The sequence below is a fragment of the Mobula hypostoma genome, chromosome 1 (genome assembly GCF_963921235.1).
Source record: "Mobula hypostoma chromosome 1, sMobHyp1.1, whole genome shotgun sequence".
Taxonomy (NCBI): domain Eukaryota; kingdom Metazoa; phylum Chordata; class Chondrichthyes; order Myliobatiformes; family Myliobatidae; genus Mobula; species Mobula hypostoma.
Window position 1 is genome coordinate 43,543,112 of NC_086097.1, and position 27,631 is coordinate 43,570,742.

The 27,631-nt window shown below is 39.6% G+C and overlaps 1 protein-coding gene across 2 annotated transcripts in view; it reads right to left on the reverse strand.

Moving 5' to 3' along the window:
• The window catches only part of dync1h1 (dynein, cytoplasmic 1, heavy chain 1), a 111,857-nt gene that overhangs the window by 51,159 nt on the left and 33,067 nt on the right, over positions 1-27,631 (reverse strand). For both annotated transcript variants that reach the window (XM_063047294.1, XM_063047299.1), the window contains exons 26-44: positions 26,669-26,860; positions 25,760-26,042; positions 21,195-21,295; positions 20,727-20,886; positions 15,564-15,807; positions 15,192-15,375; positions 10,516-10,728; positions 10,166-10,404; positions 9,410-9,566; positions 8,746-8,973; positions 8,108-8,338; positions 7,875-8,015; positions 7,020-7,253; positions 6,687-6,893; positions 6,479-6,600; positions 4,570-4,735; positions 4,192-4,355; positions 3,980-4,109; positions 2,356-2,489 (exon numbers count right to left, since the gene is read on the reverse strand). In XM_063047294.1, the coding sequence (XP_062903364.1) occupies positions 2,356-2,489; positions 3,980-4,109; positions 4,192-4,355; positions 4,570-4,735; positions 6,479-6,600; positions 6,687-6,893; positions 7,020-7,253; positions 7,875-8,015; positions 8,108-8,338; positions 8,746-8,973; positions 9,410-9,566; positions 10,166-10,404; positions 10,516-10,728; positions 15,192-15,375; positions 15,564-15,807; positions 20,727-20,886; positions 21,195-21,295; positions 25,760-26,042; positions 26,669-26,860 (3,530 nt within the window). The remainder of the gene's footprint in view (positions 1-2,355; positions 2,490-3,979; positions 4,110-4,191; positions 4,356-4,569; positions 4,736-6,478; positions 6,601-6,686; positions 6,894-7,019; positions 7,254-7,874; positions 8,016-8,107; positions 8,339-8,745; positions 8,974-9,409; positions 9,567-10,165; positions 10,405-10,515; positions 10,729-15,191; positions 15,376-15,563; positions 15,808-20,726; positions 20,887-21,194; positions 21,296-25,759; positions 26,043-26,668; positions 26,861-27,631) is intronic.

Sequence of the window (27,631 nt, forward strand, 5' to 3'; positions counted from 1 at the left end):
AGGTCGAGAATACAAGAGCAAGGATGTGATGCTGAGGCTTTATAAGGCACTGGTGAGGCCTCACAATACTGTGAACAGTTTTGGACTCCTCATCAAAGAAAGGATGTGCTGGTATTGGAGAGGGTTCAGAAGAGGTTCACAAGGATGATTCCGGGAATGAAAGGGCAATCATATGAGGAACGTTTGATAGCTCTTGGCCTGTACTTGCTGGAATTAAGAAGAATGGAGGTGGGGGGTGAGGAGGGAAATCTCAATGAAACCTTTTGCATGTTGAAAGGCCTGCACAGAATAGATGTGGAAAGGATGTTTGACATGCGGGGAAGTCTAGGGCAAGAGGACAAAGCCTCAGGATAGAGGGGTGTGCATTTAAAACAGCGATGCAGAGAAATTTCTTTTAGCCAGAGGGAGGTGAATTTGAGGAATTTGTCACCACAGGCAGCTGTGGAGCCAATCGTTGGATGTATTCAAGGCAGAGATTGATAAACTCTTCATTGGCCATGGCATCAAAAGTTACGGGGAGAAGGCTGGGGAGTGGGGCCGAGGAGGGGAAGAAAAAGGATCAGCCTTGATTGAATGGTGGAACAGTACAATGGGCCAAATGGCCTAATTCTGCTCCTGTGTCTTACGGTCTTAAGTAATTTATTTACAATTAAACAAAAATCAATTTTAATACCGACTCACAGAACCACCCCAGCCAACCTTCTTCTCAGGCAATCTCTTTGGGATTGAAGATCACTTGCTTCCATTCTATTTTTGTGAGTTCTGAGCTGACATGTAGTCAATATGGGAAAACTGCAAGATCTCCCACAGATGGAATGGGAGGTGTTCAAGATGACAGGTGCACTTGGACTGTTTAGTAATGCTGGCCCTAATTTGGAAAGCCACTAAATCAAGCCAATCTGATGCTGAGTTTCCCCACAATTTCACATCGATTTGTCCTATTCACTTTTGAAACAGCTATCTCCTTGTTTTTACTATGTCAGGGCCTCTGATTTACTTCATTAAATCATTTTCCATTCCTTTTATGATTTTATACTTAAGTGCCTATACCAATTGACTTGTGGGTGCTTTTCCATTTCAGCTTCAAACATCTGTGCACCCACTGATCCACCAATGGATACACTTTCAGCTAGTTCAGCCCCCCAGCTCTGCAACCTTCTCAAACATCACCAGCTCTCTGAGACATTCATTAAGAAACCTGCTACTGATACAAATAGCAGGAATATTGAGAGACTCTGGTTCCACTCCCACTTCAAGGGTTCAGAAGACACAAGACTTCATCTCTCGCAGCAACAACAAAGGTACCAATTTTGAAGTGTGACACTTGTGCAAGTTGAAGAGCTGGATTGGTGAATTGTTCGTGAATTTCTTTTCTGACAGATCTGTTTCTGAATTCTCAGTAAAGGTGAGAACTTCCGGTGCTTTCAATAAGCAGTAAATACACTTTGAATAGTACAGAATGAATGAGATAATAATAAAAGTATAGAAAAAAGAACTGTACACAATAATTGAGTAGTTGACAAGTAAATTAAGGATGCCAGGACAGGTGGCATGTCACACCTACAGTATTATTTGCCATTCTCCAGATTTCCATGTGCTTTTTTAATGAGTTCAGTAAACTTGAACGTAGCAGTTGTTCAGGTGGAGGTGAGAATTAATAAAAGCAATAGGTCTGGTGTGGGAGTGTGTATGGACCCCTAACAGTAACTGCACGCTATGACAGAACATAAGAGCAACAATAAGGGCCATGAAAGCAAAATTTGCTAAGATGAATTGGCCAGTTAAGTTAATGCTTCTGTTAGTTGAGATGTAAAAGCAAACACTTAAGGGATGGTTCAGATTCATGCTTTATCATTCCCTTAAAAAAGGAGACTGATACTGAATACCTTCATGTGTAAAATATAGATTGCAATATATCTTGAGTACTTCCCGAGTTTTCTGCTTTCAATTCAGATATTTACCATCAACAGTGTTTCACATATGAAACAGAGGTTTCTTGTGAGATTTAGGTTCATAGGATTTCCCTTGCATTGTCTTGTATATCAATTGCGGTTTAAACTTACTAATATGACCTTTCATTTCTAGCCGGTTAGCTACTAGACAGTCTTTCCACCCACCACCCAAAAAAGTACATTCCTTTCTTTATTGACTAGTTTATTCACAGACCAAATGTTAATAGATGCAGATGTAAGTGGAATAATCCAAATAATTTTAATTCGCTTTTCTAGTGAATCTGAGATATCTATTGCTTCAAAATTTGAACTTTGCACTTTCACAAACACAAAGTTTTAATATACACACATTACTACCACATCAAGTTTACTAATCGTTGAATTGACTAGTGTGATTTCATACCTGTCAATTCTCAGCACATGATCCAAAACTTCATTAAAAAGTACCAAGGGGACATCCAACTCTTCCTCATAGAAAACTTTGAGCCTGGCTTTGACATAATCTCTCAGTTCTTCTTGATCCACTGGTATATAATCCTAAAAAAAGTATGCAGTATTTTAAGAAATGGACTGATCAACAAACAATTCTACAAAGTGAATAAGGAGGAATCAATTGATCCTACAAATCACTACGAAAAAGAGGAATGCCTTACTGATAGTGAAGACTTAAATAAAAGGGGCAAAGTCCTCTTACCCAAATAATGAGAAATGCTAAAACCAGTAAAAGGAAAAGGGAAGAACACTGGATCATCATTGGGGTAAGGAAAAGAAAGAAAATATACAGCTGTACAAAATGGCAGAAATTAATGCCAGAAGAATTAATAAAGTTGGAAACTTTTATGAGACAAAGTCAAATAAGTAAGTGAAATCTGGTCAAACAAGGAAAATGGAACAAAGTATACCTCAGAAAAGGGGCAGCAAGAAAGCATTGTTTTGCTCTCAAAGAAGTTGCATCCTGCTGGGGAAAAGGAACTGGGATTTGACAACAATCTTAATCAATTGATTTGGAATCTAGAGAAAGAAATCAGTAACAACTGGTATAAAATATTAGGTGCTTTTTAATTCATTTTTCAGTGTGTAGATTTTACTACAGTGGGTCCTGCTTCCAAACACCTGATCCTTCCCTGGTGGTTTGATTTTGTGGATTACACAGGTGCTGTCAAAATAGCTCAGAAAAGAAACGTCAATGCATTTTGTGGATGTCAGAGTGCGCGGTAATAGATGAAATCAATAATCAGTATAATGAATATAGTGTCAATTAAATGGGCTTCCTTGACCTGGGAGGTGTTGAGCATTCATCCAGGCAAATGGGAAGAATTCCATCATGCTCTCAGTTTATGCCTTGTACATGGCAGAAAGACTTTGGGATATCAGGTGACCAGGTGATATTCCCTGCAGGAAACCCAGTCTCTCACCTTTTCTTTCAGAGTATTAGGTGGATAGTCCTTTTCACTTCATGGTCAAAGGCCATTCCCCCAGATCTAGGATTTTAAGGGCTCACTGATGAACATCATTGAACAGCACAGTGGTAAGGCTCTCTACTGGGAGCAAGTCATTGTTGGTATGTGACACAAATATTACTGCTATCACTTAAAAAAATGAAATTTTAATTTTAATTTTCAAGTACAAGGTAAAAACTATATTTGTGTCAATTCGTACCCATGTTGCAGCTTCAGGAAAATTTTACATCAAAGTTCTAAATGATTTTTCTTTTCCCAAAAGGGAGATTAGTAAATAGGGTTCTCTTACTCCAGCATTACAGTAAGAAATCTGATGGGCGTTTGAGGATCTCATGGGTGTTTTAGAAGATTGATTTGATTACTTGTAACAAAGTCAAACCTGCAGATAACTTAAATAAGATGGATGTAGTGGGGGGAGGGTGAAGAGGAGTGAGGAAAGGTAAACATAAACACAAATAAAATCTAAAACCATAATATGAAGGCAGTCAAACTAAAGAATTGTTTAACGAGTACAGCATCATCACCAACTGGTAATTACTTAAAAATGTTTATGATTCAATTTCTTACCTTTGACAGCCAGTTACTATACAAAATAGGTCTAGTCAAAGCTTTTTCTTTGTCAACATTAGGGAAATGCTTGAGAGCCACCACGTCAATGTTCTCATCTGTCCACTGTCTTTCCTCATCCTCCACAAGTCTTAAAGTAAAAATAATGCAACATGAATGTCACATTCACACATATTAACATAAAAAAAGTGATTTTCATCAAAGACACAAACCTGTCTTGGAACAACCGCAAAGCCTCATGAGCCCAGATTCTAATCAAACCCTCAACTGCAAGTGTTTCCAGTGGTCTCAAAGCCTCAAAGATTCCTCTGACCCAACGTGTCATTTCTCGAGGGGAGTAAATATAATGTGGCTGTATGTCATGAGTGAAACGCTCCTGAGAAATAATGAATAAACAGGGTATAACTTTTAAAAACCAGACCAATAAAAAAAAAACAATTGGATTTAACCGTAAAAGGTTATCAACTTGTGACATTTGCTTAAGCCAGATAGGGACCAGTATCTCTATTTTAATACTTATATTTTCAATTTGAAAAAGTACCACATTTTTCTAGGGATACAATACTGCCTATCACACAACAGAAATCTACCTGTGACATGATGTAGAATTCCACCATAGCTGCAGTTAGGGGATCTGCATATGTCCTCAATGATGGAATGAGTCTTAGCATAGCCCGGTTAAATGTTCCATAAATCTGAGTAAGAGAAGCTGGTCCTGGATAATCCACATACACAACGGGTACATGGCGCAGGAACCTACAAAATAGATGTTTTTGCAATTGTCATATCTGCTTCATCAATGAAAATCTATCAGTTTCCAATACATCAAAGAATCAGGTAATAATTCACAATATATGAAGGAAGTGGTATACAAGTAAATGGTTATTAGCTGCCTGAATTGAAGATTCAGCTAATTAATAAGCTTCAAGACTTTGGCTTCAATAACTCCTTGTGAAGTTGGATCCTTGATTTCCTCACTTGGAGATCCTTGTCAGCTCGGACTGGCAAAAACATCTCCTCCTCAAACTCCATCAGCACAGCTGCACCACAAGGCTGTGTGCTTAGCCCCTCGTTCTACTCACTTTATACTTATGACTGTGAGGCTAAGCACAGCTCCAATGCCAACACCACCATCGTTTCTGCCCAAACCAAAGGTGGTGACAAATCAGCATTTAGGAGGGAGATTGAAGATCTGGCTGAGTGATGTTTCAACCTCTCATTCAATGTCAGCAAGACCAAGGAGGTGATTAATAGGATTAACAGAAGATTTAGGAGGAGGAAACTGAAGGTCCATGAGTCAGTCCTCATTGGCAGATCAAAGGTGGAGAAGGCCAGCAATTTCAAGTTCCTTGGTATTACCATTTCAGAGATCTGTCCTGGGCCCAGCACTAAGTGACATTATAAAGAAAACACCGCAGCGCCTCTACTTTCTTTCTTTTTTTTGGCGTGTGCCTGCATGTGTGCGAGTCAGTGCGTGATGATGTCTTTTTCATGGCTTTTACAGAGGGGGGGAGAAGGAGGGAAGGAGGGAGGGAGGGAGGGGGAGAGAGAGAGAGTGAGTTAGAGAGAGAGACAGACACACACACACACACACACACATAGACAGAGACTGACTGACTGTGTGGTGTCCCACTCCTCACACAGACATTTTTGCAGTATTTTTCCCTTTATTTTACGAGGTCCAGTTGCGATCTCAACACTCAACCCGGCATGGATGAAAAGTGTACTCGGGAGCAGACCCAATTGGTTTCGAACCCGGGACCTCTGCTCCCGGGTCCAGCGCCGATGTCATTGCGCCACCAGCCGGCCCACGCGTGCCACTACTTCCTTACAAGTTTGCAAAGATTCAGCAAGACAACTAAAACTTTGACAAACATCTATAGATGTGTGGTGGAGAATATATTAACCGGTTGCATCACGGCCCAGAATGGCAGCACCAGTACCCTTGAACAAAAAAAATCTACAAAATATAACCGATACGGTCCAGTTCATCATCGGTAAAGCCCTCTTCACTATCAAGCACATCTACATGGAGTGCAGTCACAGGAAAGCAGCATCCATCATCAAGGGCCCCCATCACCCAGGCTATGCTCTTTTCCTGCTGCAGTCATCAGGAAGTTGATAGAGGAGCCTTAGGACCCACATCAGGAAAACAGTTATTAAACTGCAACCATCAGGGCTCTTGAACCAGAGGGGATAACTTTACTTGCCTCATCACTGAACTGTTCCCACAACCTATGGACTCAAATTTTAAGGACTCTCCATTTCATGTTCTCAATATTTATTGCTTATTTATTATTACCATTATTTCCTTTTTCTTTTGTATTTGCACATTGGTTGTTTGTCTGTTCTGGTGAGTGTGGACTTTCATTTGATTCTATTGTGTTTCTTGGATTCACTGTGTACGCCCACAAGAAAACAAATCTCAGAGTTGTATATGGTGACAAATATGTACTTCGAATGCCAATATGTAAAACAACAGAATTATTAAAATATTACCTGTGTGAAAGTGGTTTCCTTCCTGGATCAGTAGATGGGTTGCATGCTCCAACAAATTGGATTCTTTCCAACTTAACCCAGGTCTGGTCTGATGTACGGAAGAAACCACCATGTTCCACCATCTGGAGTAAAGATAAGCCACCATGACTACAGTTCAACAATGAGTTTCCTCCTTTAACTCAGCAATGTGACAACTCCTTTTACAAACCTGTCTAATGAAGGATATGACCCTCTGTGTGCCATATTTGTCCATGTCTGGAAGATTGATTTCATCACAGAATAGCACAAGCCACTTGCCAAGTTGCACAGGTGCTAAAACAACTCCATTTGGCGTTCGACGGTACTCACAGTAGTGATCAAATGTTTTCAGAACCAACTCGGGTGTCGTTGCACTGGAGAAGTTCAGTCCCACAACCTATTAACAAAATAGCAAAGAGCATAACTTTAATGTATTTCAATCTTATCAGAAACTGGGGAGAAATAAAAACAACTAACATTGGAGCAGCTCAAGCTACAAAGAAAATTTACCAGAGTTTCATACCTCCATATCTGGTAGAGCTCTTAGTGCACTGAATAGGGTCATGGTCTTGCCAGAACCTGGCGGTCCACAGAGGACTAATGGTTTATGCTCAGCAAGCCAGGTGTACAGGAGGGCCTCGTGACGGACTGTATCCAAGGTTGGTACAACAACATCTGGAGCAGCAACTTTATGAGTCTCAACTTCAATCTGTGGAACCTTTGATTGCCAAGGAACCCATTCTCCAGTAATTGAAACCTAAATATTGAACGATTTTGCAACAAACATTTTCATTCTGAATCTGGTTGCAGTAAATAAATCTGCTTTTAAAAAATATATACTAAGTAAAATCGAAGGTCTGACAAGTTTGTTCAAAATTTGAAATTATTGTGGAGAGGAAAAATAATTAACAGTGGAAGGATGACGAACCAGAATATTTTTTTTTACAAGAAATCACCAAAGAAACAGGGATGGCATGATGTATTTTAATATATTTCACAAGTCACGGTCTGAAATAATAGTAGCATCAGATTCCATACTGTCTTTGAAAATGAAAATTGGATAGCTACACGAAGAACTATGATGGAGAAAAGCAGTAAGAGCACTGCAAAAAACATGATGGAACAACAATCCCCTTCAGTGCCATGCATTCTATGATCAATAATTTGTTTTGATAGGTTAACCCCTTAAAGTAGGCCAATAACTCTAGTATATTCAAAATGTTACATATTATCAGTCAATAAAATCATCCTAAATTTTAATTTTGTCAGTTGCTTGGGAATGTATTACAATCAACAACTTTTGTACTCTAAACAAATTTTAGAATATAAACTATTGAAAAGACAAAGAAATCTAGAATTAGTATCACAAATTTCCTACCTCAAAGTCAATGATTGGCATGTTTGGTGTGCTTGGAAGTGGGATGGTTGTAATTCGTCTGAGATATTCACCAAGTTCTGCTCTCATCTTCAAACGTGCATCACCCGAAAGTGACCAAAGAATCGCATAAATTAGATATTTCTAGTTAAAGAAAAGCAAAGAAATATAAAGTTACATGGATGAGCTAATCATGTCAAGGACATAATGAACAAATTGTAAAACTGCCATCGCACCTGAATGTAGCGTTCCAACTGGTCACTCTGCATTGGAAAGTCCGGATGGTTTGCATTATATAATGCAATATTTCGACAAGCTTGATGCAGCATCGAGAAAAGGGAACCAAGGCATCGTAAACGGGTAAAATCCATAATGTGTTCCATTTTAGCAGCATGCTCTACAGCTTTTATTATTAGACCATTTGAAGTGAAGTATGGCTGCAGAACTGTTGCCACATCTCTTTGTATCTGTTTTAAAAAAATACAGTACTGTGTGAAGCTCCTGCACAAGGTTATTAAATCAGATATTTGATAAAAGTTCTAGAAAAGATATTGGGCAGAAAGGGAAAGTAGTATTTACTGATATTCCAGCTAAGAATCATACTTAAAATTATTAATAAGAAAGATCCTATTGGAGAACTCTAAAGGAATCCACATTTAAAAAAAATTAGAAAATACTTTTCAAGAGATGTTCTTGTGGGAAAACTAACATTCTTGTTGTTCAGTAAGGAGAGCTATATCACCAGTTTTCTCTTCAATACTTTAATACAACCTAAATATTTTTCTTGTTATTTAAATAATCTGATTCTTTTTAATGCTCAGATAAGTTCAGCGTACAGATTTTCTTTTGCACAGAAAATTCGGTAAATCTGTACCTGAAGCATTGGGGAAGCTGTTTCTTGCTCTTCCTCATCTTTACTCTTGCGTCTTCGCTGAGCCTCATCCTCTCCCTCGTCCAGTGGAATGCTACGCAGTCTGGCCAAGAAGTTATTGAAGATCATATCTGTGCTGAGGACATCTTCACTAAACCATACCATTCCACATCTGGATACAGTGGCTAGTGTAGCATATTTCAAGTCTTGGACCTCAAACATAATCCGTACCTATAGAAAGGAAAACATTTTTTAAAAAAATATCTAAACACAAGAGTTTCTGCAAATGCTGGAAATATAATGCAACATACACAAAAATGTCAGAACTCAAATGGGGATAGGATAAAAATAGTTGGTCACTGGGAAGTTTCATTTTTGGTAGATGGAACACAGATGCTTGACAAAGCAGTCCCCCAGTTTACACTGGGTCTCACCAATGTGGAGGAAGCCACATCAGGAGTAATTGGGAGTTCTGGATACAACAGACAACCCCAAAAAGATTCACAGGTGAAGCGTTGCGTCACCTGGAAGGACTGTTTAGGGCCCTGAATAGAGATGAGCAAGAAAGTGAATGGACAGGTCTAGTTAAAATATCTAAGAGGTATTTAAGGTATGTACATTTTTGGCAAGCACAAGTTCTGTATAAATTGTTCATAAATTTTCTTACATTTGGTGGAAGACTGAGACGTTCTCCATTGGGCAGGGTAAGCAATTTGTTGTCATCCAAAACCGAATTTAAGTTTTCTACCCACTCTGGATCCACATCACCATCAAAGATAATCCACTGACGTTTCTGCAGCTCACCTCGTACGTTGTCAATGATCCTGAAAGACAGAACATTTCACGTTCATGCAAATGATGCTCAACTAGTTTTAATTTCAGTAGTGTTTATAATTCAGTTAAAAAAAATCAATAAAAAATTATGAGTTACTATAGACACTTATCTAAATTTACTTGAGTAGCAATTAAACCATACAAACTAAGAATTAGAGCTGTTCCCAACCCAAGCGCAAATGGAATAAAAGAACCTTGCTGGGACTGAATTTACAAAACTTTGTGATTTAATAATGAACTTCTATAAATAATGGCCTAGCCTAAACACTAATCACTACAGTTCAGCAACACTATGACTACTTTGATCGCTTTGAACTAAGATGGACTTATTGTCATAATTCTTGTAAAAATTGTTCGTTTTCCTTGTGAATACTACTAATATGATGCAATGTGCCTGTGATGTTGCGGCAAGTCTTTCATTGCACCTGTGCATACATATGCAATAAACTCAATTTTTTGACTTTGACTCTTGTGCCAAGTACAAGGGGAAACCAGAACTTAAAATCGAACCAGGGAGCAAAATATTTTCGTGGAAGGAGTAAAATTAGCAAAAACACAAATGTGCAATATTGCTAGATATCCAACTTACTTTCTAAGAACATGTGTGAACAATCCATCAGTCCATTCTCTGGTATTAGGGTCTAATGTTCCATATAAATGGTCCTTACTAGTTGCTTTTGGATCAATTATGTGAGCAACACCTTCTATGCCCTCAAGTCGTTCAAGGGCTTTTAGTAAAACACGCCATGCCATACTTTTTCCACTGCCTGATGGCCCAACCATCATCAAACCATGATTTATCTGAGAGATTTGATATAGTTGCAGAACCTAAAACAGAACATGTATGTTAAACTAAAATTAACTGTACACACCAAAATAAAGTTCAATTTTGATAAAAGCATTCCTATTGGAGCTATAAAGAATGAAAATCAAACTTACCTTTTCCACCCACATTCCACCAACATCTTCACCATCACCGTAAGTGAGGTACATTTCCTGACAAACCTTCTTCAGTTCCTCACGTAGTTTAGTCATTGCTCCACGATGGTATGCTATCCCAGGGAACACATCAGACAAAAGACTGAAAAGCAGTGGAATGTCTTCTGCAACCAGTTTGGGGACCATCGTCTCACAAACACTCTGGATCAGAATCTGTTGGTGGATTACAATATTCATAATATGACATATCAATGACATGCCTTATCTGTTAGTAAACTTTAAAAATGCTCAATCAAGTAGAGATCAGATCTTTTTTAAAGTAATGAGATTACTTACTTTTACCAGTACCACCAAACTTATGCATTTTATCCCCTAGAACTAGGAAAAAGATATTGGGAATATCAACCACTACAAGTGCTGCATCCTTCCCATACCACTGCTGCTCCCCAAATTGTCTATCATCCAGTGTGAAGAAATCCCTATCCCTGTACCTTAAATATCATTAGGGATATACTATATCTTGACTTTGCATTCAATAACACTACAGTAGTTTAACGCAGCAGCTCATCAACACCTAATGAGCAAGCAATGGGTAATAAACATGATGTTCTAATGCCATTAGAATTGACATAAACATTCTGCAGTGTCACTAAGGACAAATAACAAGATTTCAAGCAATATTAGCTCATACGGGAGAATGAGGAGGTGATAAATAGGAGCTACAAGGAGGTAGTCACCCGTAAGTTGCAGAAGGCAGGTACCTGGGTGACTGCCAAGAAAGGAATAGTCTGCCAGTGCAGAGTTTGTCCGTGTCTGTTCCTCTACAAGTATACCGTTTTGGATACTGCTGGGGGAAATGACCTACCGGTGAAATCTGCAGCGACCAGGTCTCTGGCGCTGAGTAGGCTCTGTGGTTCAGAAGGGAAAGGGGAGGAGTGCAGCATTGTTAGTGGAACAGACAGGAGACTCTGTGACCATGAAAAAGACACCCGGATAGTACTGTGCCAGGGTCAGGGATAAATCAGATCAGGTCCACAGCATTCTAAAGGGGGAGGGTGAGCATCCAGACGTTGTGGTACACACTGGTACCAACAACATAGGTAGGGAATGGAAAAAGGTCTTGAAGAGTTAACTAGAAAGCTGAAAAACAAGACCCCCAGATCTCTAGATTGCTGCCTGTGCCGCACACCAGTGAGGGTAATAGGATGATCTGGCAGATGAATGTGTGACCGAGGAATTGGTGCAGATGTTAGGGTTTCAGATTTCTGGATGATTGAGATCTCTTCTGGAGAACATCTGACCCTACAAGGACGGGTTCCGCCTGAACCTGAGGGGGGACCAATATTCTGGCAGGCAGGTTTGCTAGAGCTGTTGGGAGGGTTTAAACTAATTTGGCAGGAGGATGGGAAGTGGAATGATACAGGGCTGAGGATGGGGCAGTTGGTATACCACTAGATGCAGCGTGTAGTGAGACTGTGAGGAAGGACAGGCAGATGATTGGGCAAAATTGCAATCAAAAGAATGAGTTGAAGGGGTAAATTTGAAAAGGGCAATGAATAGAGAACTGTAGGTGTTATATTCGAATGTAAGAGTACATGGAATAAGGTAGATTATCTTGTAGTGCAATTAGAGATTGGCAGGTATGATTCTGTGGGCATCACTGAGTCATGGCTGAAAGCTCACAACTGGGAACTTAACATCCAAGAATACACCTTGTATCGACAGGATAGGCAGGTAGGCTGAGGGAGTGGGGTAGCTCTGTTGATAAAAAAAATAATTGAAATTAAATCCTTAAAGAGGTGACGCAGAATCAGAAGATGTAAAATATTGAGGGTAGAGTTAAGAAACTGCAAGGGTAAAAAGACCCTGATGGGAATTGTATACAGGCCTCGAAATAGTAGTTAGATATAGGATATAAATTCCAGCGGGAGATAGAAAAGGTATGTAAAAAGGTCAATGTTATGATAGTAACGGGGGATTTCAAGATGCAGGTTGATTGGAAAAATCAGGTTAGTGTTTCAATCCCATGTGAGGGAATTTGTAGAATCCCTATGAGATGACTTTTTAAAGAGCAGCTTGCAGTTCAGCCCACCAGGGGAAAGGTAATTCTCAACTGGGTGTTGTGTAATGAACCAGATTTGATTAAGTTTAAGGTAAAGGAACCCTGAGAAGGCAGTGATCCTAATAATGATAGAACTCACCTTGTGATTTGAGAGGGTATATGTAAAGTCAGATGTATCATGTATTACAGTGGAGGAAAGGAATTACAGAGGCATGAGCTGCCCAAAGTTGACTGGAAGAGAACATTAGCAGGGATGATGGTAGAACAACAATGGTCAAAGCTTCTGGGGGCAATTTGGAAGGCATAGGATAAATACATCCCAAAGATGAAGAAGTATTCTAAAGAGAGGATGAGGCGACCATTGCTGACGAGGCAAGTCAAAGACAGCATAAAAGCAAAAGAGAGGGCATATAAAATTAGTGGGAAGTTAGGGAAGTGGAAAGCTTTTAAAGATCAACAGAAGGCAACTAAAAAAACCATAACGAGAAAAAAGGTGAAATATGAAGGTACACTAGCTAATAACATAAAATAGGATACCAAAAGTTTTTCAAATATATCAAGAGTAAAAGAGGGGTGAGAGTGGATATCCAACCATTGGACAATGAGGCTGGAGAGGTAGTAATGGGGGACAAATAAATGGCTTATAAACTTAATACTTTGTGTCAGATTTCACTATGGAAGACATGAGCAGTATGCCAGAAATTCAAAAGTGTCAGGGAGCAGAAGTGAGTGCTCCTGCTATTAGTAAGGAGAGGGTGCTTTGGAACATGAAACGTCTGAAGGTAGATAAAGTCACTTGGACCAGATGGACAACACCCAGGGTTCTGAAAAAGGTAGCTGAGGAGGTTGTGGAGGCACTAGTAATGATCAAGAATCACTAGATTCTGGAATATTTCCAGAGACCGGAAAATTGCAAATGTCACTCTACTCTTGAAGGAGGCAGAAGAAAGAAAATTGTATGTCAGTTAGCCTGACTTCAGAAGTTGGAAATATATTGGAGTCCATTATTAAGGATGAGGTTTCAGGGTACTTGGAAGCACATAAAATAGGCTAAAGTCAGCATGATTTCCTTAAGGGAAAAAGTTAGCTCAGAAATCTGTTGGAATTATTTAAGAAAAGGCAAGATAGAGAAAGGAGAATCACTGGATGTTGTATACTTGGATTCTCAGAAGACCTTTGAAAAGGTATCACATATGAGACTGTCCATGGTCTCTGATACTGGATAGAAGATTGGCTGACTCAGAGAAGGCAGACTTTTCTAGTTGGCTGCCATTGACTAGTGGTGCTCTGCAGAGGTTGGTGTTGGGAACACACTTTCATATTATCTGTCAATGATTTGGATAACAGAATTGATAACTTTGTGGCAACGCTTGTGGACAATATGAAGGTAGATAGAGGGTCAAGTAGTGCGGAGGAAGCAAGGAGTCTGCAGAAGGACTTAAATTGGGAAAATGGGTAAAGAAGTGGCGGATGGAATATAGTGCAGGGAAATGTATGGTCATGCATTTTGATAGAAGGAATAAAGGCATGGACTGTTTTCTAAATGGGGAGAAAATTAAAAGATTGGAAGTGTAAAGGGACTTGGGAATCCTTCTGCAGGATTCCCTAAAAGTTAACTTGCAGGTTGAGTCAGTGGCAAGGAAAGTAAATGCATTGTTAGCATTCATTTCGAGTGGACTAGATTATAAGAGCAAGCATGTAATGCTGAGGCTTTATAAGGCATTGGTCAGACTGTACTTGGGAGTATTGAGTGGTTTGGGTCCCTTACCTAAGTAAAGACCATAAGACATAGGAGCAGAATTAGGCCATTCAGCCCATCAACTTTGTTCCTGCATTCCATCATGGCTGATCCCAGATCCCAATCAACCCCATACACCTGCCTACTCGCCAACTGATCAGGAAACTATCAACTTCCGCCTTAAATATACCCACAGACTTGGTCTCCACCGCAGTCTGTGGCAAAGCATTCCACAGATTCACTACTCTCTGGGTAAAAAAAATTCCTCTCATCTCTTACCGATGTTCAGTGCAAGGTTGTTGCGACACCACTCAACTAGCTGGTATATCTCGCTAGATGCAGACAGGACACTTTCTATAGTGGACGAGGCTAGGAACAGAGGGCACAGCCTCAGAATAGAGCGAAGTCCATTTAGACAGAGATCAGGAGGAATTTCTTTAGCCAGAGAGTAATGAATCAGTGGAATTCATTGCCACAGGCAGCTGTGGAGGTCACGCAACCTTCTATATATTTTTTAAGTGGTGGTTGATAGGTTCTTGATTAGTCAGGGTGTCCAAGGTTACAGGGTGATGGCAGGAGAAGGAGATTGAGAGAGATAATAAACTAGCCATGATAGAATAGTGGAGCAGACCCGATGAGCCAAATGGCTTTAATTTGCTCCTCTGTCTTATGGTCTTATTTTTTTAAGACAATTTAAAAATAGATTAACTAAATGCTAAAGGAAAAAGTAATGTTTTTAAAATATATCAAAAACAAAACTAGTGTTGAAATGTTTCAATGTGACTTGAGTAGAATTACAACAAAATACAATTTAAAGTTTTGTGGTTTAAAATGAATGATATGAATTGACCGCCGGTACTGGGATAGACTACTAACCTCTTGCTCAGGCAAGTTCTCTGCAATATCTGCTTCATCAACATCCTCACCACGTTCTCCCTTCTCTTTCTTAATCTTCTGAATTCTCTCACGCTTCACATTACCAGCACTTACTAATACACTCTTCAGAGCACGGAGGCCAAAATCGTAGTGGCTCTGGGATGATAACTGCTCATCACAAAGCCTGGGGGGGGGGGGGGGGGGGGAGTAATAAATCATTTAAACAGCTCTTATGAATAGAAAAGTAGAAAATTAAACTTCTAATCCTAGTCATACAAAGTATACATTTTAATTTATGCTAAAAGAATCAGAAAGCAAAAAAAAAGCGCAATACAAGTGAGCTACAGTACAGCTGGAGTTAAAGATACTCACTTGAAGAATGGAACAATCTTGTTTGCAAGGGTTTCAGCAGTACGGAATCCTTGTGAATACAACATAACTTGTGCAATGAGCTGACGGTCAGGTTTTGTCATTGCTAAACTGCGGAAAAGCTTTTTCAAGTTATCAGGTAGGTTGGAGCGACCAGCATAACCTGGATTCATAGTGATGAAAATAGCCATATCTGCCCTGACTTTCACTTGCTTGTTCAGCAGCTCGCAGGTGATCGTAGGGGATGCTGAAAGAAAATTAAAATTCAGATAATGGCAAAGCCATATTTCACACAATGAATTTATGAAATGGAAACAGTATTTAACAATTATAGTAGAAATTTGAAGATATAAGCAGCAAGGTGGACAACTGGGAACAAATATAAGTATCCAGATGTTCAAAAGTGACTTTTAGGTTACTGCACAAGAAAAGAACTAATTATTTTGATGATTTATTAGTTTGCATAGAGGATCGATTAACCAACCAAATGAAAGTAGCACTTTCCAAGTTAGCAATCTGAACCAAGTGGGGTGTCACAGGATTTCTGCCTTTGCTTCGGCTAAATATAATCATTATCAATGATTATAAAAAGTACAGGCTTATAAAGCAACACACATCAAAGTTGCTGGTGAACGCAGCAGGCCAAGCAGCATCTGTAGGAAGAGGTGCAGTCGACGTTTCAGGCCGAGACCCTTCGTCAGGACTAACTGAAGGAAGAGTGAGTAAGGGATTTGAAAGTTGAAGGGGGAGGGGGAGATCCAAAATGATAGGAGAAGACAGGAGGGGGAGGGATAGAGCCAAGAGCTGGACAGGTGATAGGCAAAAGGGGATATGAGAGGATCTTGGGACAGGAGGTCCGGGAAGAAAGACAAGGAGTGGGGGGGGGGGGACCCAGAGGATGGGCAAGAGGTATATTCAGAGGGACAGAGGGAGAAAAAGGAGAGTGAGAGAAAGAATGTGTGCATAAAAATGAGTAACAGATGGGGTACGAGGGGGAGGTGGGGCCTTAGCGGAAGTTAGAGAAGTTGATGTTCATGCCATCAGGTTGGAGGCTACCCAGACGGAATATAAGGTGTTGTTCCTCCAACCTGAGTGTGGCTTCATCTTTACAGTAGAGGAGGCCATGGATGGACATGTCAGAATGGGAATGGGATGTGGAATTAAAATGCGTGGCCACTGGGAGATCCTGCTTTCTCTGGCGGACAGAGCGTAGATGTTCAGCAAAGCGGTCTCCCAGTCTGCGTCGGGTCTCGCCAATATATAAAAGGCCACATCGGGAGCACCGGACGCAGTATATCACCCCAGTCGACTCACAGGTGAAGTGTTGCCTCACCTGGAAGGACTGTTTGAGGCCCTGACTGGTGGTAAGGGAGGAAGTGTAAGGGCATGTGTAGCACTTGTTCCGCTTATAAAGTTTAATGTGAACGTGAACTGCAAAAGGATACTCCAAGTATCTCCTGAGTACAGAGAACAATAAACAGAAATGTGTGGTCAACCACTTTGGGTGATAGAATAGAGAAAAGCTTTTAAAATTGTGTGAGATAAATGAATGCTGTATTCAGAGATTTCAATATATTCGAAGAAAAATTAAATAAGATTATCACCACAACAAATATCTAGAAAAGGAGATAGTATGCTGGACTTTATTACAAGGGGTTTAGAACAAACAATTAGGGATGTCTTGCTGAAGGATCGCTTTGCTGAGATCACACCTGAATTACTACAATGTTTTGAGTCTCATTTTAGTAGTGTTATGGTGAATGCTCCTAACACTCATAAACCAACAGAAGGTAACTAAAGAAGTCAATAAGAAGGTAAAGATGGAATATGCAAGTAAGCTAGCCAATATTGAAGAGGATACCAAAAGTTTCCTGAGATACATAAAGTGTAAAAGAGAGGCAAGAGTGGATATTGGACCGCTGGAAAACAATGCTGGAGAAGCAGTAATGGGGGATAACAAAATGGCAGACAAACTGAATAAGTATTTTGCATCAGTCTTCACTGTGGAAGACACCAGCAGTATAATGGAAGTTCCAGGTGTCAGTGGTCATGAAGTGTGTGAAGTTACCATAACTAGAGAGAAGGTTCTTGGGAAACTGAAAGGTCTGAGTGTAGATAAGCCACCTGGACCAGATGATGTACACCCCGGGTTCTGTAAGAGGTGGCTGAAGGGATCATGCAGGCATCAGTAATGATCTTTCAAGAATCACTAGATTCTGGAATGATTCCGAAGACTGGAAAAATTGCAAATGTCACTCCACTCTACCAGAAGGGCAAAAGGCACAAGAAAGGAAACTATAAGCCAGTTAGTCTGACCTCAGTGATTGGGAAGATATGGAGTCGAATCAGGTCTCAGGGTACTTGGAGGCACATGATAAAATAGGTTGTAGTCAGCATGGTTTCCCCAAGGGAAAATCTTGTCTCACAAATCTGTTGGAATTCTTTGAAGAAATAACAAGCAGCATAGACAAAGGAGAATCCACTGATGTTGTATACTTGGATTTTCAGAAGGCCTTTGAGGTGCCACTTATGAGGCTGCTTACCAAGACAAGAGCCCCTGGTATTAAGGAAAGATTCTAGCATGGATAAAGCAGTGGCAGGAGGTGAAGAGTGGGAATAAAGGGAGCCTTTTCTGGTTGGCTGCTGGTGACTAATGGTGTTCCATAGGATTGGGACTAATTGTTTTTACATTACGTGTCAATAATTTGGATGATAGAATAGATAGTTTGTTGCAAAGTTTGCAGGCGATATGAAGATAGACAGAGGTGAAGGTAGTTTTGAGGAAGTAGAGAGGCTACAGAGGACTTAGACAAAGGAGAATGGGCAATGAAATGGCAGATGGCATACAGTGTCGTGAAGGGTACGGTTATGCACTTTGGTAGAAGAAATGAAAGGGTTGACTATTTTCTAAATGGAGAGAAAATACAAAAAAAAAAACTGAGGTGCCAAGGGACTTCCAAGTCCTTATGCAAATTCCCTAAAGGTTAATTTGCAGGTTGAGTCTGTGGTGAGGAAGTCAAATGCAATGTTTGTATTCATTTCAAGAGGACTAGAATATAAAAGCAAGGGTGCAATGTTGAGACTTCATAAAACACTGCTGACTCCTCACTTGGGAGTATTGTGTGCAGTTTTGGGCCCCTTATCTTAGAAAGGATGTGCTGAAACTGGAGACGGTTCAAAGGAGATTCACAAAAATGATTCCAGGATTGAATGGCTTGTCATATGAAGGGTATTTGATGGCTCTGGGGACAGCTTCACTAGAATTCAGAATGAGGGATGACCTCATTGAAACCTATCGAATGGTAAAAGCCTTTGATAGAATGGATGTGAAGAGCATGTTTCCTATTGTGGGGGGGGGGGAGGAGAGAGAAGCAAGTTTAAGACTAGAGAATGGTGAATCTGTTGAATTCTTTGCCACAGGCAGCTGTGGAGGCCAAGCCTTTATGTATATTTGAGGCAGAGGAAAACTGGATCATGCCATGATGAACTAGCAGTGCAGACTTGACGGGCCAAATGGTCTAATTCTGCTCCTATATCTTATGAATATGTATCGATGATCTTACAATGGAGAAGATTAAGGCTAAATCTTCTGGAAATTTGAAGAATGAGAAAAGATTTAACTGAACCCTACAGCATACTGAAGGGGCTCTAAAAAAGTGGACGCTGAGAGAATAGGTCTGTGGGGCAAAACACAGATACAAGGGCAATTACTGGATTTTAGTTGAGATGAGGGGGAATATATTCTTTGAAAGGATCAATAATAATAATAATTCACAGAACTGTGACGGCTACATCATTATGTAAATCCAAGGTTAAGCTAGATTTAGAGTTTTGGGGAATTGAAGATTACGATAATGAGATATAGGGCTGAGACCAGAATCAGATTAGATTATTGAATGTGGAAGTACACTTGTGAGGCAATATGGCCTGCTCCACTTCCCTGTGTTAAAGCTGACTGTAACTAATTCTGTGCTTTAAGTTCATTTACCTGTTCTATCCCAACATTCCTCCATTCATTTAATGTCCACAAAGACTACGATAAAATGTCTGAGCATTCACAGCACTGAGGTAGAGAATTCCAAACATTTACAAATGTTTCTTAAAAATGTCTGACCTTAGAAAAAATTAAGAGGAACTGACCAGTAGGAAGCCAAGGAACATTTTCCGTGTTAAAAGGGAGATACTCTCTCCCAACTCAAGTATAGGTTAACTTCACTCTTTCGCATGACAAATAACCAAGAAAAATCTAGTGAATATACAATTATTCTTTCAGGGACGGAGACTAAAACAAGGAAGACTTGCACACATTACACTTATTAAAACGAGGTCTCATAATAGCCTTAGACGATACCACAGTACTTCCTTATTTTGGTACTCCAACCCATCCTGCCTTTACATTTTCTTCACTTTATACCCAGCCACCTCATTGCCCATTCATTTAGCTTACCTTTAGTCTTTTGCACCCTCCTACCTTCCCACCAAGTTTGGTATTTAATTACACTTTCCGACTAAATCATTACACAAAATGCCAATTTTACCTTCACCAGAAATTTTCCCTTCTCCAATTAAATACTTGTACTCTAGATGACTCCTTGCCCTTTTCCATCAGTACCCAAAGCTCATACAACAGTTTCCAAATGATTCCGGATCAAGAATTGCTTCACTTGACCTGCCTCACTGCCCAGAACAAGTTCAGCAATCGCTTCTCCTGAACTCCATAAATCCCGTCTTTGACCTTTACAATTTTACTATTCCTTTCTGTTATAAGTTTTTACTTATGATCACCATTCCATTATTCCAACTAATTACCTTTCAATTTTTCACCCCTATCTGTTTCATTAGTGATAGCCATATGAACATACCTGGAGCTGCACTGGAATTGCTTGGGACCTTCTTGACACTAATCATATCAGTTCTGTTCTTTAGCCTGTGGCTAAATTCTCCTTATTCAAAAATGTCATGTGCCTTTCTTTTCTATATCCTCCCTCCCCCACCCCAGTATCTCGTATCTAAGTGTAGTTAAACACAAATATACTCATCTTCGTGCCAAATTAATATCTATTTTACCACAGAATTTAAAGATGATTGCACTTTAAAAGTATTATGAAGCTTTAAAAGAAGCTCATCTGAACAACATCAAGTCAAATGGTGTACCACTTTACGTACTTCTGTCACGGCTGGGATTTGAGTGCTCACGGAGAGCTTCCTGGATGCACTGTATTTGCTGTGATACTGCAGAGAGCATACGTTCTTCCAGGCGATTGAATTCATCAAAACAACCCCATGCTCCTACTTGGCAAAGACCCACAAATATACGACCCATGGCCTAAGAATTAAAAGAATTAATTAGATAAGGTAGGAAGTGTGGCAACTAATTTAGAGGTTAACAGGCCAACACAAAAAGTACAACTTTTCAGGTTTTGATACTCTGCTCAGTAATTTAATAAAAAATGGTGGCTTTATACATTTAAAAGCTTATCCCACCCCCTTAAGATGTTCACTTTAATCTTAAGGTACAATGGTCAAAACCGATACAATTACAAATTATAAATATCAATACACTACAAACAAGTTTTAATCAAGTTAAAATACCAATTTGAAAAACAAATACAGTAATATAATTAGTTACAGTACCTGGAAATCAAAGGTTTCATCACAGTTGAAGACTAAAACAAAGCGTCCAAGCTGGTGTCCAAGTGCTTTCACAGATTCAGTCTTACCAGTACCAGCAGGTCCTAATGTAAATAAATTTAGAACAATTAATTGAGTTACAAAACCTTCACTGTCACTTTTGCTACAAAGAGAAATATTACTTCATTAATGGGCGGAAAATTTACTCGTTCTCTCAAAGTCCCACCGTTTTAATATATGGACTTTTGTATGGATATATCAAATATATGTACTATGAAGAAACATTAGGGATGCAGAATCAGAAAGGAGAGCAATACAGTACTCAAGGTGTCGTATCTAAAGCGTGTAGTATAAGAAATAAAGTGGATGATCTTGTTGCACTATTACAGACTGGCAGGTATGATGTTGCAGCCATCACTGAATTGTGGCTGAAGGATGGTTGTAGTTGGGAGCTGAATGTCCAAGGTTACACATTATATCAGAGGGATAGGAAGGTAGTCAGAAGGGGTGGTGCGGCTCTACTGGTAAAGAATGGCATCAAATCAGTAGAAAGATGTGACATAGGATTGGAAGATGTTGAATCCTTGTGGGTTGAGTGTAGAAACTGCAAGGGTAAAAGGACATTGATGGCAGTTATATACAGGCCTCCCAACAGTGGCTGGGAGGTGGACTACAGGTTGTAACAGGAAATTGAAAAGGTGAGTCAAAAGGGCAATGTTATGGTAGTCACGGGAGATTTTAACATGCAGACAGGTCAATTAGGAAAATCAGGTTAGTAATGGACCTCAAGAGAGTGAGTTTCTTGAATGCCTAAGAGATAGCTTTTTAGAGCAGTTTGTCATTGAGCCTACTAGGGGGTCAGCTATAATGGATTGGGTGTTATGTAATGAACCGGAGTTGATTAGAGAGCTTAAGGTAAAAGAACCCTTAGGAATCAGTGATCACAATCTGACTGAGTTCAACTTGAAATTTGATAGGAAGAAAGTAAATTCTGATGTAGCAGTATTCCAGTGGAGTAAGGGAAATTACAATGGTATGAGAGAGCAGTTGGCCAGAAAATTGGAAGGAGCTGCTGGCAGGGATATCAGCAGAGCAGCAATGGTGCGCATTTCTGGGAAAAATGAGGAAGGCGCAGGGCATATGTATTCCAAAAATGAAGAAATACTCAAATGGTAAAATAGTACAACCATGGCTGACAACAGAAGTCAAAGCTTTTGTAAAAGCAAAAGGAAGGGCATGCAACAAAGCAAAAATTAGTGGGAAGATAGAGGATTGGGAAGTTTTTAAAAAACCTACAGAGAGCAACTAAAAAAATCATTAGATGGGAAAAGATGAAATATGAAAGCAAGCTAGCAAATAGTATCAAAGTGGATAGTAAAAGTTTTTTTCAAGTATGTTAAAAATAAAGGAGAAATGAGAGTGGATATAGAACCACTAGAAAATGAGGCAGGAGAAATAATAACAGTAGTTAAGGAGATGCCTGATGAACTAAGTGAGTATTTGACATCAGTCTTCACTGTGGAAGACACTAGCAGTATGCCTGATGTTGTAGTGTGTGAAGGAAGAGACGTAGGTACAGTTACTATTATAAGAGAGAAGGTGCTCAAAAAGCTGAAAGACCCAAAGGTACACAAGTCACCTAGACCAGATGAACTGCACCCTAGGGTTCTGAAAGAGGTAGTGTTAGAAATTGTGGTGGCATTAGATATCATCTTTCAAAAATCACTGGACTCTGGCATGGTGTCAGAGGACTGGAAAATTGCAAACGTCACTCCACTCTTCAAGTAAGGAGGAAGGCAGCAGAAAGGAAACTATAGACCAGTTAGCCTGACCTCTGGTTGGGAAGCTGTTAAGAGTCAATTGTTAAGCATGAGGTGATGGAGTACTTGGTGACACAGGACAAGATAGTACAAAGTCAGCATGGTTTCCGTCAGGGAAAATCCTGCCTGACCAACCTGTTAGAATTCTTTGAGGAGATAAAGTAGGATAGATAAAGGGAATGCAGTGGATGTTGTATATTTGGACTTTCAGAAGCCCTTTGACAAAGTGCCACACATGAGGCTGCTTACCAAGAAAAGAGCCCCTAGTATTACAGGGAAGTTACTAACATGGTTAGAACATTGGCTGATTGGTAGGAGGCAGCCAGTGGGAATAATAGGATCCTTTTCTGTTTGGCTGCCAGTGGTGTTTCACAGGGGTCAGTGTTGGGACCACTTCTTTTTATGCTGTGTATATAAATTTAGATGATGGAATAGATGGCTTTGTTGCCAAGTTTGCATATGATACGAGGATTGGTGGAGGGGCAGGTAGTGTTGAGGAAACAGGTAGGATGCAGAAGTACTCAGATTAGGAGAATGGGTAAGAAAGTGGCAAATAAAATACAATGTTGGAAAATGCATGGTCATGCACTTTGGTAGCAGAAATAAATATGCGGACTATATTCTAAATGGGGACAAAATCCAAAAATCTGAGATGCAAAGTGACTTGGAAATCCTTGTGCAGAACACCCTAAATGTTAGCTTGCAGGTTTAGTCAGTAGTAAGGCAAATGCCATGTTAACATTCATTTCAAGAGGTCTAGAATACAATAGTAAGGATGTGATGCTGAGGCTTTATAAGGCACTACTGAAGTGGCATCTGGAGTATTGTGAACAATTTTGGGCTCCTCATCTTAGAAAAAATGAGCTGGCATTGGAGAGGGTCCAGAGGAGGTTCACAAGGATGATTCCAGGAATGAAAGGGTTATCATACAAGGAAGATTTGATGGCTCTGGGTCTGTACTCGCTGGAATTCAGAAGGATAACGGGGAATCTCATTGAAACCTTTCAAATGTTGAAAGGTCTAGACAGACTAGATGTGGAAAGGATGTTTCCCATGGTGGGAGTGTCTAGGACAAGAGGGTACAGCCTCAGGATAGAGGGGCGCCCTTTCAAAACAGTTAGGAGAAATTTCTTTAGCCAAAGGGTGGTGAATTTGTGGAATTTGTTGCACATGCAGCTGTGGAGGCCAGGTCATTAGATGTACTTAAGGCAGAGATTGATAGGTTCTTGATTGGACATGCATCAAAGGTTATGGGGAGAAGGCTGGGAAATGAGGTTGGGGAGAAGGCTGGGAAATGGGGTTGAGGAGAAGAAGAAAAAAGGATCAGCCATGATTGAAAGGCAGAGCAGATTTGATGAGCTAGATGGCCTAATTCTGCTCCTATGTCTTGTGGAAACCAGTTACAACTTTCAAACGTTTAAGTACTTTTATACGTCCAATATTTTTCCCTGTCTCAATGAGATCAACTGTTTCCTCTCTCTCTCTTCACAGAGAATCCAACACTAATTTCTGGCACCTTACAAAAATAGCCTTTAATGCAATAGCTTAAATAAATGGGCAGTTTAATATAACTCAATAAGCTTTGTAGTAATCAACAGATATTTAAAAAAAATGTAATTACCATCATTTTATCCCCCCCAAAAGGCAAGAAAGTCTCCACCACACTGTAGGAGTTGCAGTAAAGCAAGGGTTAAAGACAACACCCAGGCTTGGATGACTGCGGTGGTGTGTAGTCAAACCCAGAAAAGGGGACCTTTAAAATGAGATCGCTGAAGCCAACCTTGCTTATTGCAGACGAGATAGGTAAGAATGATTGTGGCAGTATGTAATCAACCTGGAAGAACATAGCTTCTCTTTATGCAATAGGGGGTGCCGGACAGATGAGATAGGAATAATGTAAAGATGTGAAACACATCTAACTACTAAGGGAAAATTGATTTAAGTTCAAGATAGCAATGGTTGCCAATTTGTAGTTTTTATTGACTTTTAACACTTCTATTGGGAATGGCGATGGACGTTGCAAGTAAGGAATTTAAACATATAGAATTTACCATATGGTCAATATCTGTAACTGATAAGCCAATTCTGTGTTAAAAAATGGCATTTTCTGTCCTGGCTTTAGTAAAGTGTGTGACAAAGGTCATGCTGTTCTCCTTGTGCACAAGTAAATGAAGTATATCTCTGAGCCATAAGTGTGCATGTGTTCTGGGCTGTTATTTTATTTTTATATTACTGGTGATTACAGCACCCTCTGTAATCAGGTGAGCTGAAAGCAGACATAATTGGGAGCAAAATATAGCCTCACAGAAGGTCATAGGCTTCAGTTGCATTTAACTGTATGGAGCACTTACAAGTTTAAATTTCTGATCACTGCAGTGCAGAGAGGCTGCTACAATAAGGATCCAATGTTTTCAGGTGTGATGTCATGCAAAGAAAGTAGTTTCTCAAGTGGACAAAAAATCCCGAGCTACAGTTTCAAGGAATAGCAAGACATTTACGTGAACCATCCTGGCTGTTATGTATCTGTGAGCCAAAATCAAAAACAAATTGAGACTTTATCACATTTGTTTGTGGGAGCATGCTGTGGGAAAATTGTAGCAATAACATGTGACTAAACTTTACATGCCCACTAATGACTGCAGGGAGATTCTGTGAAAGGCACTTGTAAATCACTCCAGTATCACAAAGCATCAAATTCTCATGCAGTAATACCAGTAGCAAATATTTATCAATATATTTAACATTTACCGAATGGAGATCCACCAAGTCGCGCTTCCAAAGCTTGCGTCATGGTCAAGTAACAACGGTCTGTGAGAGGTGTCTGCACAAGTTTATCTTGGACACCAAGGTATTCAAAACCATAGTTGAATTTGGCATTTGCCATCTGTATAGATAGCTGTTGTAGCACGTCAGTTTGTTTGGGATCAAAGTAAAATCTCATTTGACTGAGCCAATCAAAAGATTTAGGTTGGTCTACTTTGTTCTTGATCAGCGTTCTAGTTACATCTCTCTGATGTACTAATTCAGTGATCTATATGTAGGAAAAAAAAAACAATTGATTAAAGTTATATACTGAAAACTTATTTTACCCAGTATACATACCTTTGCAATTTTGCTTATGATTGTCATAGAGAGCCATGGGAAGAAGGCATCCAGCCCATTGAGCCTGCATTGACCATCAACCACAAAATCTCCCTACATTTCCTTACTCCCCACATACTAGGGGCAATTTATGAAGCCAATTAATCTTTGTGATGTGGAAGGAAACAGAACCTCCCAGAGGAAACCCTTAAAAATTACAGGCAAAATGTGTGAACTCCACACAGACAGAATTCAACCTTCAACCTGGATCTCTGGTGCTGTCAGCTGTACCAGTGTCACCTGAAATATAATTAACACTTCTATGGAGTGTTTTTTTGTTGATCATCTTCTGCATTTTAAGACCAAAAATAGTTTGAGTGGTTTAAATATTTTGAATAGTTTAAGTACATGTTCACCCATAGGATACATGTTAACATTAAATTTTTGCAAAGATTTATGAAACAGTACCAACTGGGAGGAATACTAGAAGTATATCAAGAATATACACATTTCAAGTTTTTATTAAAATGTTCTCACCACCAATAAGCTTTACTCAAGATCAGACTGTTTACTCACTAAGTGCTCAAGTTTCCTTCTGCGAAGTGGTGGCTGTTCCATCAAAACAGAATCTGCTAATACGGTCAAAGTAGCTTCAACATTCACTAGGACAGGGGCAAGAGGAGACTGACCACCACTGGCACCATTATTCAGCGCATTTTCCACATTTTCAGACCACGATATCTGAGCCGAAAGGACAACAAGCTGGGCCTATACAATGGAAATAAAATTTATGAAAATGCAGTTAAAAGCTTAAAATTGTATTGCCACACAGAGCAAGTCTATTTTCTATCTTCCTGTCTACTTTTAGCAAGCACCTAAAAACAATCAAGATCATTTTGGCATGTTTATTTTTATGTAGCACAGTGGACACTGTTAATTGTGACACCGGGACCATTACGTTTTGGCCCAATTAAGTGGCTATCCCAATTAGCCGGATTCATGGAAGCAGTTAAGATATATAAAAAATGAACTACTGTTTATCTGAGTAATAAATTATGTATTTAAATGAAATACAAAACAAATTAGAACACTACCAATATTAATACAATACTATAAAACTGTATTAGCTCCTGATGGTTTTCAAAGGAGGAAGTCATCCAGTGTACATACGCTGCTAGGTTCTTTTGATTGACTGTAAATGAACAAGATCAGTGCAACCACTTAGTACAGATAACGAACTGCCTTCATACAACGCTGTCGATGATTTTATCCTCTGGATCTTCATTTACATTGTAATATTCGAGATGATTGTCAATACATTCAAATTTTTAGTAGTTCCTAACTTGAAGTAGTGAAATAGTTTCATTTTCATTCCCAGTTGATCTCCAAGCCTGAATGCTTGAAATCAGTGAGCAAAACAGTTCTGAATTGTCCTTACTGCTTATTACTCACCAACTACAAGTGACAAAAATCACTGCTTTGTGAATATAAATACACGCAACTGACGCTATTAAAAACTGTTCACTCTAAGCTCGGTGT